The sequence below is a fragment of the Limulus polyphemus genome, unplaced genomic scaffold, assembly GCF_000517525.1.
Source record: "Limulus polyphemus unplaced genomic scaffold, Limulus_polyphemus-2.1.2 Scaffold2564, whole genome shotgun sequence".
NCBI lineage: Eukaryota > Metazoa > Arthropoda > Merostomata > Xiphosura > Limulidae > Limulus > Limulus polyphemus.
The window spans coordinates 34235-47440 of record NW_013668174.1 but is presented as its reverse complement, the minus strand read 5'-3'; the positions used below and the strand labels follow the sequence as shown (position 1 = coordinate 47440).

Here is a 13206-nt window from a genome sequence, read left to right as displayed (position 1 = left end):
CAATCTGTTGTAACACTGCATGGGAGGTAGACTTAAGATTCAATAAGTATGTGTGTTTTATTACAATAAAGTACGGTACTATCTACATATAGAGTAGTTATTAATTGTTAAATTATATTACTAATTTAAACAACCTTGTACAACAATAGTATATTTGCTATTTAAATCATTGGCTATCATAAACGTACATGTATGCATTACTGATATAACATTAGCATGCTCCATTCTTCTGGGGTGCTTTTCCATAAATAACTTACATACAGTTTCATTGTTGATAGCAGTGTCATAATGATTTATGTATTAAAGCTAGGCCACTCAGTCTTTCATTGGTTTGTGTACACCTCAGGTAAGTATTCAACCAGTGGAGAGCAGATGCTAAACATTCAGATCAACATGAACTTATTGGCAGCATGACAAAGAATTTCAGTATAACATAAAGATATTTGGTAACTGAAGCGTGCTTTGATGAAAGAGAGACAATTATTTAAAGCTCTAGATACAATTGTGATAAAAACAGTGTAACAAACATTTCTATATATGTTTGACTTGTTTTAACCCTCTCTCCATAGACCTCTTTTTCTGTGCATGTCACTAGGTTTTAGTGTCAAAAGACAAGAAATATGTCCTTCCTACAATAACACACTTCATGTTGATTAGGTTTATAAATGAAATTATAATGTATTACTTTCATTTTTCCTACTTGAAATTTAATGAATTCACTAAGTAACTTGAACAGACTCACGATACAGATAGCCTTTTCTAGTTCATTATGAAAATATAGCCAATCTTTAAGGTACCCTATAAGTGAATTAGATGTGTGGTTGAAAATTTCTGTTTTTTTGTTTTTGTTTTTGGAGCTTTTAAAATATTAAAGCTTGTATGGTAGTTTTTTCATTTTAACAAAATTTTTACTGCCTCTGATTACCCAGTTAAGTTTCAGATCATACATATAAAAAGCTTTTCTATGAAAAAGTTAGCTATTCAAATCTTACATAATAACTGAATACTTTATATTTTTCTTGTAGGTATGGGCAGCTTAGTGGGATTGTAGAACCAGTTGCAGGTTTACTAGGTGTTATGGCTGTTAGTATAGCAGAACCACTCTTACCATATGCTTTAGCATTTGCTGCAGGTGCTATGGTGTTTGTTGTTTTTGATGACATCATTCCTGAAGCTAATATGGGGTAAGGTTACTTGAAGATTTAAATCTGTGTGAAAAAAAAGTATATTTTTCGTGAAAATTTAATTCACAATCATCCAAGTGATATTTTAACCCTCATTCAGATATATTTCAAATAAAGACATCCTTTTTAAATTTTCTTCTTTAAAGATTTCTTCAAAGTGTATAAAATTCTCCTGAACATAACATTTTTGTCAAAATGTAAACATTGAAATGTCAAGTTTCTTCGTTTCAAGATGTATACTTCTCATCTACATGATGCCAAATCTGCCACTGTTGTCCTTGATGTATACTGAAAGGGGTTTCTTAATTTCATGTTGCAAACTTTTCATTTATATGACACCCAATGTACTACTGTTATCCTTGAAGTATACTGGATGGAATTTCTTTATTTCAAGTTACATACTTCTACGTGGATGGCACTTCAATCTATCAGCAATTTAAGTAATGCCTACTGTATAGAGAACTTGAATGGAAACACACAAATATTGTTAAGTTCAAGTGTATGAAGCAGGTCTTAAGAACTTTGTCACATGTTTTGACCAAATGGTCCTAAGAAACAGAGTTTTTATCAATCAGACCTAAGGAACAGGGCTACATGGTTTCTTTATTTACTAAATATCTTTTATCTTCTCTTAGGATTAAACTCACTCTTCAAATTAAGTTTTATGTCTTACTATTTGAAATTACATGGAAGAAACTGAAAACTAGCCTGTTTTAATAACCGTACTTTTAAGAAAAGAATAAGTAGCTATCCTAAAATAACTTCTTTTTTTTAAAGCAGATGTTGTTATATCACATTGAGACAAAGGAAATGGAATGAACACCATTCTTAGTGGTTAACCTGAACTTCAGCTTTTTGACTCTGATACCCTAACTATCTATGCTCAAAGGGAAGAAAAAATGCATTCCTTCCTCAGAGTTAAAGCAAAGATGTTTATACTTACAACACATTCAGTCTTTGTGGTTCGTAACCAAATATAATATTTGGCCTTCCAGAGGTCCATAAAACTGATAATCCCTTGAGTCCTATTGTGTCAGCAATTGAATTACACAGTTACAGGCTTGTAAATATCCAGTTTTTAAACCACTAATATGTTTGATTGTTTGTGTCTGTCACATTTCCAAAGCCTTTACGTATGTATCTGTTGTTTATTGTTTGTTTTATTTCAGTCTTGTAATAATATGATGTTTGTTTGCTGGGGATTTCCTGTGAAATCCTTCGAGTGATTATTGTTGGAAATCAACTATGTATTGTGTAATCCTGTGTGGAGGGGGGTGGGCATGGATTCTCTGCAGTGGGCACAGCACAGATAACCCACTGTGCAGTTTTGTGCTGAGAAGACAAAACAATAACATTTTTGTGTTTCCTTTGTACTTTTTCATGATTTTATTAATTCTTTTTGAGAATTAACTGTTTCAAAATTATATTGTTTCAAATATAGTGTTCAATGGTTTTATATGATTTGTAACTTTCATCTACCTTGCATCAGAATGCTATTTTCCAAGGATCATTACAATGAAGTGGTACATTGTTTAGGTGCTTCTAGTAGATTTTACTCTTAAGCTATATTTGTCTTCCAGAAGCTCTGATAATGTTGTTGATTAATAATAATGTACATTATTTATTTTATCTTCTTCAACAAACTCTTTTGTATTAGTTTATGCTTACCAGACCAGAGTTGTTAAAATTCAAGTTACTTGTGTAAAACATTGATTGTGCAAAATTTCAATGAAGAACATAATGATGTTTGTTTCTTGTGTTTTTCCATCTTTCAATTTTTATCTTCATATTTATTTGATTAACATGATACAATAGAATAGTGTTTTAGTAAAGTGTATCTGATCTCATCATGACAGATTGAAATATTAAGTTTTTTGTTTTTTTTGTATTCCAGTGGGAATGGAAGTATTGCTTCCTGGTTTGCAATCATCGGGTTCCTGTTGATGATGACTTTGGATGTGGGTTTTGCATAAAGGCAGAACTACCTCAGCATTCATTTATTTAATTTTTCTGAAAAACAAGAGTTCCAAAGATGCTCTTATGCAATAGTCTGGCAAAAGTTTCAGTTACTTGTTAAAAGTTCTAGATGACGAGAATGCTTAGGTTTTTTATTTAAAATATTTTTTGTTGAAGGAGATATTAGTGATCTTTCAATGACAAAGAGAATTACATCTTAAAATATGTAGGAGTTTACATTAAAATTTTAGGAAAATGTGAATATTTATATATCTGAAATGGCCAGTATACAACGTTACAGTATCAACAAAAAGTAATACTGTTTGTTTATATAAATATTGTTCCATTACAAGACTGGAAATGTTGGTAGTCAAATTCTGATTTGTAAGACACTTTTCAAGAAATAAATAGTTGTGAAAAAACTTGCAACTTTTGTAAAATGTTATTCTCACAGGTTAAAGAATGGGAATTTGACAGTCACTGTTTGATATCAAGTGTGTAGTCAATCTTCACATATATTGGAGCCACTTACTATCATATAATAAATATAACAATGATGTTCATGAGTAAAAATGATGAGAAGTATCATGTTGTTTACTAATCCAAAAATTTATTAAGTAATGATCAAAATTGTGAAAGCAGCATCACTAGTCTTTTAGGATTTTTCACAGTATTTTCACTGACATATTCATTTTTAACCATAGGTGGTAAATCTTGTTAGAAAAGTAATAATAGCTAGCTCATTCTAACTGACTTTGAACCTATCAAATTAAAACCATATATGTTCATCCACCAAAACAAAACAAAATAGATGTTCATGAAGAAGCTGGGGTGGCTCATACATTCTCTCAAGATAAAGCTGTTTTCTAAATAATGCTGAGGTGGCTCATACACTCTCTCAAGATAAAACTATTTTCTAAATAAGGCTGAGATGGCTCATACATTCTTTCATAATAAAGCTGGATTGTTATGGCAAAGATTGCAAAGCCCTTGCAATCATTATTGCCAATGCAACCTCAATTTTCTCAAAGAGTCAATTTCTAGAAACATTAAATGTCATTAATACTACTGCCTAGTCAACTATAGCAGTGTTATATGCCATTGATAATACTGCCTAGTCAACTCTAGCAGTGTTATATGTTGAGATATAATGCTGCTAGAGTTGACTAGGCAGTAGTATTAATGACATTTAATGTTTCTAGAGTTGACTAGGATGTAGTATCAATGTCATATAACAGTGCTAGAGTTTACTAGGCAGTAGTATCAATGACATATAACACTGCTAGAGTTGACTAGGCAGTATTATCAATGGTTGACTAGGATGTAGTATCAACTCTAGAAACATTATATGTCATTAATACTACTGCCTAGTAAACACTAGCAATGTTATATGTCATACTCATACTTAAATAGTCTGTGCTAGCTGTGTTGCTGCTAACACTTCTACTAACACCTGTTATTATCAGGCTTTGTACCTCTGTAGTGCTTGTTTCAGCTACAGTGTCTAGTGTTGTGTTTTCATTAGTACCAATATTCTGTTTACTAGTCTGGTTTGTTTCTAATGTAAAGACCTCTGTATCAGCTACATCACTGTAATGAATTGGAGTGTATGCAGTTTCATCTTCTGTGTGTTCAATGCATTCATCTTGTAACTTTATCTCATTGTTGTTCTTTAATGCCTTATTTTAAATCCCTACTCAAGGATTTGTTTAACTGACTTACTCTTTGGATAAGTTTTTATATTCCTATGACTTAGCTTCTTTAAACTTCTTCAACCTTTCGATATGTACTGTCATCTCTTACCATATACTTATTGTACCACAAAATTCACCATACATCTTTGTTTTATGAATAAATAGGCTGATCCATAGCTTGTTCTTTTTTTCTGTTTTAACAAGCTGGGTATATAGTAACATTTTCTCCTAGCTTAACTGGCACTCCTGTAAGCTAATAACAATAATGGAACCTGCTCAACCCATGTTTTCTGATTTGGTTCACAGTACTTTGACAACGTATCTTACAGATTTATGTTAAATCTATACTTATTCATTAACAACTGAATGATATATAGTTGGCTTTTTTTACACCTAATAATATGCATATTTTTATTAACTTCAAAATAAGGTTTCTACTATCTACTCAAATGTGAGTAACTCAAAATTGTTTTTAGTAACGAATCTGTGTTTCTGAGATGCTTCTTGCATATTATTTATCCACTGAAAACCTAATTCATTTTCTGTCAACACCATTAAAAGCTTTTTTAGTATTACAGAATGTCAAGTAAGCCTTCTGTAAAGTTCTAAAAATGCTCTAATGCCTTTTACTATTTTTGACACAGGATTATTCTTGTGTACCTAAAACGTTTTGGGTCTGGTCTTACACCATCTGTGGTCACCTCATGACTTAAATAATCTACTTGCTTTCTTTGAAATTGACACCTGAAGGGTTTTACACCATATGTGGTCACTTCACAACTTAAGTAATTACTTATTTCCTTCAAAGTTGGCACTTGTAAGGTTTGACACCATCTGTGATCACCTCACGTCTTAAATAATCTACTTATTTCCTTGGAGGGTTTTACACCATCTGTGATCACCTCACAACTTAAATAATCTACTTATTTCCTTGGAGTGTTTGACACCATCTGTGATCACCTCACAACTTAAGTAATCTATTTAATTCCTTGGAGGGTTTTGCACCATCTGTGGTCACCTCACAACTTAAATAATCTATTTATTTCCTTCTAAGTTGACACTTGGAGGGTTTGACACCATCTGTAGTCATCTAATGACTTAAATAATCTACTTCCTTTCTTCAGTGTTGGCACTTGTAGAGTTTTACACCATCTGTGGTCACCTCACAACTTAAGTAATCTATTTAATTCCTTCTAAGTTGACACTTGGAGGGTTTGACACCATCTGTAATCATCTAATGACTTAAATAATCTACTTACTTTCTTTAAAGTTGGCTCTTGGAGGGTTTGGCACCATCTGTAGTCATCTAATGACTTAAATAATCTACTTACTTTCTTTAAAGTTGGCTCTTGGAGGGTTTGACACCATCTGTAATCATCTAATGACTTAAATAATCTACTTACTTTCTTTAAAGTTGGCTCTTGGAGGGTTTGGCACCATCTGTAATCATCTAATGACTTAAATAATCTACTTACTTTCTTTGAAGTTGGCTCTTGGAGGGTTTGGCACCATCTGTAATCATCTAATGACTTAAATAATCTTCTTACTTTCTTTGAAGTTGGCTCTTGGAGGGTTTGGCACCATCTGTAATCATCTAATGACTTAAATAATCTACTTACTTTCTTTGAAGTTGGCTCTTGGAGGGTTTGGCACCATCTATAGTCATCTAATGACTTAAATAATCTACTTACTTTCTTTGAAAATGGCTCTTGCAGAGCTTTAGTGTAAAGCTTGCTTGCATAATTTGTCAAACAAATAATTTAATTTAACTAAGTGTTCTTAAAAACTATAAAATCAAACATTCCTTAATGATACTACATCCATTAATTGTTGGATTGTTATATAAATCAAAAGGCATTCTAGTCAACTGATACCTTCCTGAAGGTAATATAAATGCAGTTTTTTGTCTTTGTTTTTCTATTTTGATGTGTCAGTCAGTGCATTTGATCTCCTTGGACAAAAAGTACTTTCTCTACCTAAGGTCTGTTTATTAGATCATGGAAAAGTGTTCTTTACCATGACCAAGTTTAACCTTCTAAGATCAATGCAGAACCTCAAACACTAAGTAACGTCACTTGGTTAGCATAAGGACTAATATATTAAATTAATAAACAACTATTTATAAGCATAGTAAAAGTATTATATGTTTCAACAGAACATTGGTTTGTCATCTTCAGGTATGATATACAGCTAAGCATATAAGTTTATATATAAAATTGGTATATACCAAGATAAAAATGTAAAGGTTTATGATATACAAAAGTATTATTGAATGATAGCAGTGAAATTTATGGTATGTTTATGACTTTAAAAAAAAAGATGAGAGTTAGTGAAATGTGTAAAGAAAAGTTTTGATGATTAAACTCCGCCCAATTTTTCTGATGTTACTAAGGCCACTGTCACAGTTCTATGGCCCTAGTAACATCAGCTAAATAGTAATTCTATCAAAGCTAAGTGTCACTCATTTAACCTCATTAAGTGACTAACAAGACCTTTTTCTTTTTATACTTTAATGTATCATCAATCCATTTGGATGCATATTAACTTGTTTTAATCTCTAATTTAATCCTTGTAACCTGTATTCAAATACTCTGACAGATTCACCTCTCAGTTGTTTCATGTTTGTATTAGGCATTTCTTGTTTTCTATTCTCTTAATAACTTATCTCTTAGTATATTAAAATTGTGAGTCAGCCTTAGTTCATTATAAGCCCCCAGTAAATCTCTTAGCGTGGCCTAATGTCCTTAACCTAAATATATCTGCCTTCTGTAACTGTCCAGCCTGAGATGTGCACTTCTTCATTTTTAGCATCTAAGAAACTCTCAAAGTCATTTTCTAAAACAATGAAATAGCATTTGTGAAATTCCAATAACTATTTTGCATTGCAAGATTACAAGGAGCTGCTGCTAGATTTAAATCTACATTTGTCATAATGTTTGTTCCAGATCTTGCACCTGCTTCTACTTCTGGCTTTATTTTGGCTGTATCCATAGCATGTTTAAATTGCAGCCCCACTTATACCAATTGCTATCTTATTTAACTTGGGACTAACTTATTTTAAACTTTACTCCTAATGTGCACAATCTGTTGTAAGTTAATCTAATTCCTACAGAAACTGTAATGAGTGTTATTATGAGACAGTTACAAATACCAGGAATATGCAATCAGTAGTAAAATCATACAATCACCAACCATGGGAGGTTTACATGAGAATAAAGAACACATGCTTGAAATGGTGGAATGAAAATTCAACATTCACTAATGTTGTTCTATTTAGAAAGGTTATTGAAACAACTCTTCATAGTTTCAGATCATTTAAATATTAAATTTTCTATAAGCTTCTAAAGCATATTACTTAACCTTTATAAAACATTTAAAGTTTTAGCAAAAATGCAATTTACTGAGAATCATAGATTTGTTCTAACGGTGTGAACATGCAGAGTTGCCTAATTCTATGGTTGATTAACGTACTGTATTTTTAAACCTAGTTTCAGTTGCTGTACAGTATGAGGATATGAACTAGTTAGCTAATCGTGTTTTCTTAAGGCTCTAGGAATCTGTCCTATAAGAGTTGTGTCACCTGTAAACCATCAAAGACAACATTGATAAATGATACTTTATTTTCCATATATACATATATCAGTAATATATACCGATGACCAGTTCTTCTGATGCTCTTTGGGTCTCCTCTTTTCGGTAGAATTCCCCTCACACCTTTAGATTACTGGTATCTAACCGATATAAATTCATTCCATCACCAAAAGCTGCAATATGATATGTTGTAATTTTCGTTATCCAACTAAACTCACGATCATTTATTTATTTTAATGTTACCTTTGTGATGGTATTTGCTCATCTCACTGGTGTTTATTTTAGTTGACAGGATGAACATTTCTAACCTGTAAGTTACGTGGACCCGTGATACCTTTATAGACTGTCTTTGTGTTCCCCTAATGCTATATTGTATAGATGGAATGTACTACTTATTTCGTTTTCAATGTTAATTAATTTCCTAACCCTCACGCATATAGAAGGTCATTTTTTTAAATTAGCCTCGCTTACCCTGTTTGATACAAAATTTGTTTTCTTAAAGATTATTTTAATTACAACATGTCTAGATTACAACATCTTTTTCAAAATATTAAGGAAATTCGTAGTTTTGTCAATAACTTGTACCTTATGAAATAGGAAGGAAGCAGGTAGTAGATAACATTAGAAGTGTTATATCTCAGCTATAAAATCGATGTCTCGATAATTAGTTAGCTGCTGCTGTCGCATACACTCATCTAGCAGACGTTGTTGTTTCAACTTACAAGCAGCTTCCAGAACTGTCTATACCTGTTTCTTATCAATGGTTATATGAATACAGATATATTGAAATAATAAGTTGTTTGTTTGTTTTTATTAATGAAATCAGATTAAACTAATGAATTTCTATGTTAGCCTAGTAACGGCATAACAACGAAGCTATTATTACTCCCTTAAATAAAACAAGATTAGAAAACATTTATTTCTTTTAAGTAAAACACGATTAGAAAATAGTTATTTCTATCAAGCAAAACACGATTAGAAAACAGTTATTTCTTTCAAGTAAAATAAGATTAGAAAACAGTTATTTCTTTCAAGTAAAACACGATTAGAAGTCGATTATTTCTTTCAAGTAAAACAGGATTAGAAATCAGTTATTTCTTTCAAGTAAAACACGATTAGAAATCGATTATTTCTTTCAAGTAAAACAAGATTAGAAATCGATTATTGCTTTCAAGTAAAACACGATTAGAAATCGATTATTGCTTTCAAGTAAAACAGGATTAGAAAACAGTTATTGCTTTCAAGTAAAACAGGATTAGAAATCGATTATTTCTTTCAAGTAAAACAGGATTAGAAATCGATTATTTCTTTCAAGTAAAACAGGATTAGAAATCGATTATTTCTTTCAAGTAAAACAAGATTAGAAAACAGTTATTTCTTTCAAGTAAAACAAGATTAGAAAACAGTTATTTCTTTCAAGTAAAACAGGATTAGAAATCGGTTATTTCTTTTGAATAAAACAAGATTAGAAAACATTTCTTTCAAGTAAAACACGATTAGAAATCGATTATTTCTTTCAAGTAGAACGCGATTAGAAAACAGTTATTGCTTTCAAGTAAAACACGATTAGAAAACAGTTATTGCTTTCAAGTAAAACACAATTTAAAATCGGTTATTTCTTTCAAATAAAACATGATTAGGAAACTTATTTTAAGCAAAGCAGGGTTAGGAAACGATTATTTCTTTTAAGTAAAACACGATTAGGAAACGATTATTTCTTTCAAGTTTGTTTGTGCCGCCGTTCCTAATTTGGAACTACCGACCAGAGGGAAGCACCCATCGTCAACAATCAGTGAGACAGTTCATCACACTAAACTACGTCCATGGCTGAAAGGCGAGCATGTTGGCGCCGGATTTTGATACTTAGATTGCGAGTATAAATCTCTAACCGCTAGGCCATTATTTTTCACCTGTACTTAATGACCTTTAATTATAAGTTTAATCGGGACATTTATCTATTTTGTATTCAGAGGTAATCAAAAATTAATGTTTTGTACATTGATTAAATGCCAATATTGTAATATTTAAATTGTATTTTTTAACAATATAATTTTTTTCTGGGATTGATAAAACCCTCAGTAGTCTATGATGATGATTTTTTATTTTATTTTTTCTCTAACTCTAATTTACTCTTAAGACTTGTAAGGCTACCACAAGTAAACGCTATACATTTTCTAATAACCTGCGTGTCAGAGATAATCACTTTCTCACGTGCAGTGTTCCTTCTAGCAACGACTTGTTTACCTAATGGTCGCTATGGAAATGGTCAACTTGAGTGTGCATTCTTAGTGATCCTACGACAGGAACGAGTCAGATTTAAATTTTGTATCATTCAACTTGGTACTATCTATGCACGTGCTGATACGCTGTCGCTTGAGAATCATGTCAACACATCAGATCACAGGTAAAGTTTTTAAACATCAAATACGTTCATTTATTCGTCAGTACTTTCTATATTCTAAATGTTCATAATTGATCTAGCTTGCACCAAATGACGCTGGATATTCTATATATTTTTTATGACCTTGTATTTCTCTTCTGGAGAGATATCGACTGTTTTATTGATGACACTTGCCCTTCTCCCAAAGTCTAGGTAATTAGTTTAAAGTATGTATGTAACAATGTATAGTGAATTACAATAAAGAAGTCAAAATCTTTAGATTAATGGGTAGATAATTGTATATTTCCTTTAGTTCTACAGTTAAGGATGTTAGAGAAATATTTCATTGACTTGAGATGTAGAACCGCGTCGCAATTGTTTCAATTTATTTGCTTATCCTATCAACATGCTATAAAAATAAACGTATTTAAAATAAGATATAGTTGAAAGTATCAACTGTGTATTTTATCAGCCACATTAATTGAAGAAGTAAATATTGGTGCCTTTTTAAATACCTCAGAATATTGTGATCTTTTTGTGTATAAATCCGTGTTTTGTACAAGTGTAATCTCATGTTGGAATTAGTACAAAATAACGTAGTTACGGCATAGATATTTATTATTTTATCGCAATATAAAATAACGTCATTATGACATCCAACATAACGAAAATTTTTGTTCTTATTTTATAACGTGGTTATGAGTTAGAACATCAGGAAGATTTTAGTTTTATTTTTCGTCATATATAATAAATTGATTATGACGTCGAACATGATGAATATTTTTGTTCTTGTTTTATAACGTGGTTATGAGCTAGAACATCATAAAGATTTTAGTTTTATTTTATCGATAATATAAAATGACTTGACTGTGACTTCAAACATAATAGAATGCAGCGAGCCAGCGCAGAAATTCAGAATTCAGTCTATCACAGAGCCAACACATGCCCGAGGTAGAAATGAGAAGTGTACAAGTTTCAGATTTAGTTTTGTCAGTGCCTGTCCTTGTGACTTGTTTACAGTCATAGAATATAAAAGTTTTTTTTGGAAATGTTTTTTTTCTTCGTTTGAAAAGGCAGATTTATATCTGGTGGACTCAATGTTATTCCAGGAATAAGCACACTATTTCCTCGAAATCCGCCTGTTATAATTTCAACATCTATCATAAATAAAACAGCTTCGTAACTACCAATTTTGTTCCATTATAAAGTTCTTATTTAAATCAGCTGAAATGAAGTACGCGCTCATTTTCAGGACAGTCAACTCAGTGTCATTACAATAGATCACTTGTATTTCTTTAGAATTAAGTAGGTCCCCAGGGGATTAGCGGTAAGTTTACAGACTTCAGTGGCATAGCAAGAGGGTGGCAAGGGGGGCAGTCGCCCCCGGGCGCAGGTGTGAAGGGGCGCAAAATTTCCTCTGTCCTATAATGCCTATTAATTAATAATTATTCCCTCACCTATGATATAGCGCAACTGCCCTACGTTAAGTAAATACGACACAGTGTTACGTTATTTGTGTGTATTATACGCTTGCAGTTTTAACTTTTAAAAGCCGCCCACTGAAATACAGTGAGACCAAATTGATGTACAGAAGTAAATTACACTATTCCATCATTCATCTGTAGATCAAATACAAGTCCTAGAATACAACGTACAAGTAAGTGTATGTTCAACGAAAAAGAAAATACGAGATTGATGTAACATATTGTTACGACAGCGGAAGTCACGTGACTCTAGTAACACGTCATGAGCTTCTAGAAAATTCATGTCCCTTCCTGAAGCCTCGAGTGTTTACTAGATATGTGAAATTTTTGTATATAAGACTGCCAAGAAATGACGGCAACTTATAGCGTGATCGTGAAAATTAAATGAATTTCAAAGTTGTATTGAGAAAGAATAAACTAGTTTTATTTAAGAAAGGACTTGTGTCGCTAAAGTTTCATCGGAAAGAAATTATACGGGAAATTAACTAACGACCAAAGACGTAACAATATTAACTGGTGTGCAAGATTGGCAATATATGCAACAGGCAAGGCCTAGATCTAGTAAACATTACAGGCCTAATGCGTTTGTTGTTTTCTTTTTTCATCTATATGTATGACATCGGACAGTCGGTCTGCTTTCAAAACACGGGGTGGATTCTCTAAGTGAAAAAAAATTGAAAAGTTAAATGCCCACGAAAATAGTGACAGTCATCGTGAGTCATTTGCTGCTTGGAAAGAAACTGAGCGCTGAATTTGTCTTCAAAGTGGCTTTGGTGAAGAGCTGCAAGGGCAAATTTAGCAAAAAAATAAATAAATGGAGAGATGTACTGCGACGGTTGCTGGATTGTATACAGTATTTAGCTTCTCAGAATCGTGCATTTCGTGGTCATACTGAGGACATAACCTCAAACGAAAAC

The 13206-nt window shown here is 32.0% G+C and overlaps 2 protein-coding genes across 3 annotated transcripts in view; both read left to right on the top strand.

Annotated features, from left to right (window-relative positions):
- LOC106467314 (zinc transporter ZIP11-like) overlaps window positions 1-3569 on the top strand; it is a 32397-nt gene extending 28828 nt beyond the window's left edge. For both annotated transcript variants that reach the window (XM_022395475.1, XM_022395476.1), the window contains 2 exons: window positions 1026-1184; window positions 3079-3569. In XM_022395475.1, coding sequence (XP_022251183.1) covers window positions 1026-1184; window positions 3079-3157 — 238 coding nt within the window. In that variant the 3' untranslated portion in view covers window positions 3158-3569. The remainder of the gene's footprint in view (window positions 1-1025; window positions 1185-3078) is intronic.
- A 6734-nt stretch (window positions 3570-10303) lies between these two features.
- The window catches only part of LOC106467313, a gene marked incomplete at its 3' end in the record, with an annotated part of 36591 nt that continues 33688 nt past the window's right edge, over window positions 10304-13206 (top strand). The window contains exons 1-2 of the mRNA XM_022395474.1: window positions 10304-10397; window positions 10655-10829. Of these exons, the coding sequence (XP_022251182.1) occupies window positions 10775-10829 (55 nt within the window). The remainder of the gene's footprint in view (window positions 10398-10654; window positions 10830-13206) is intronic.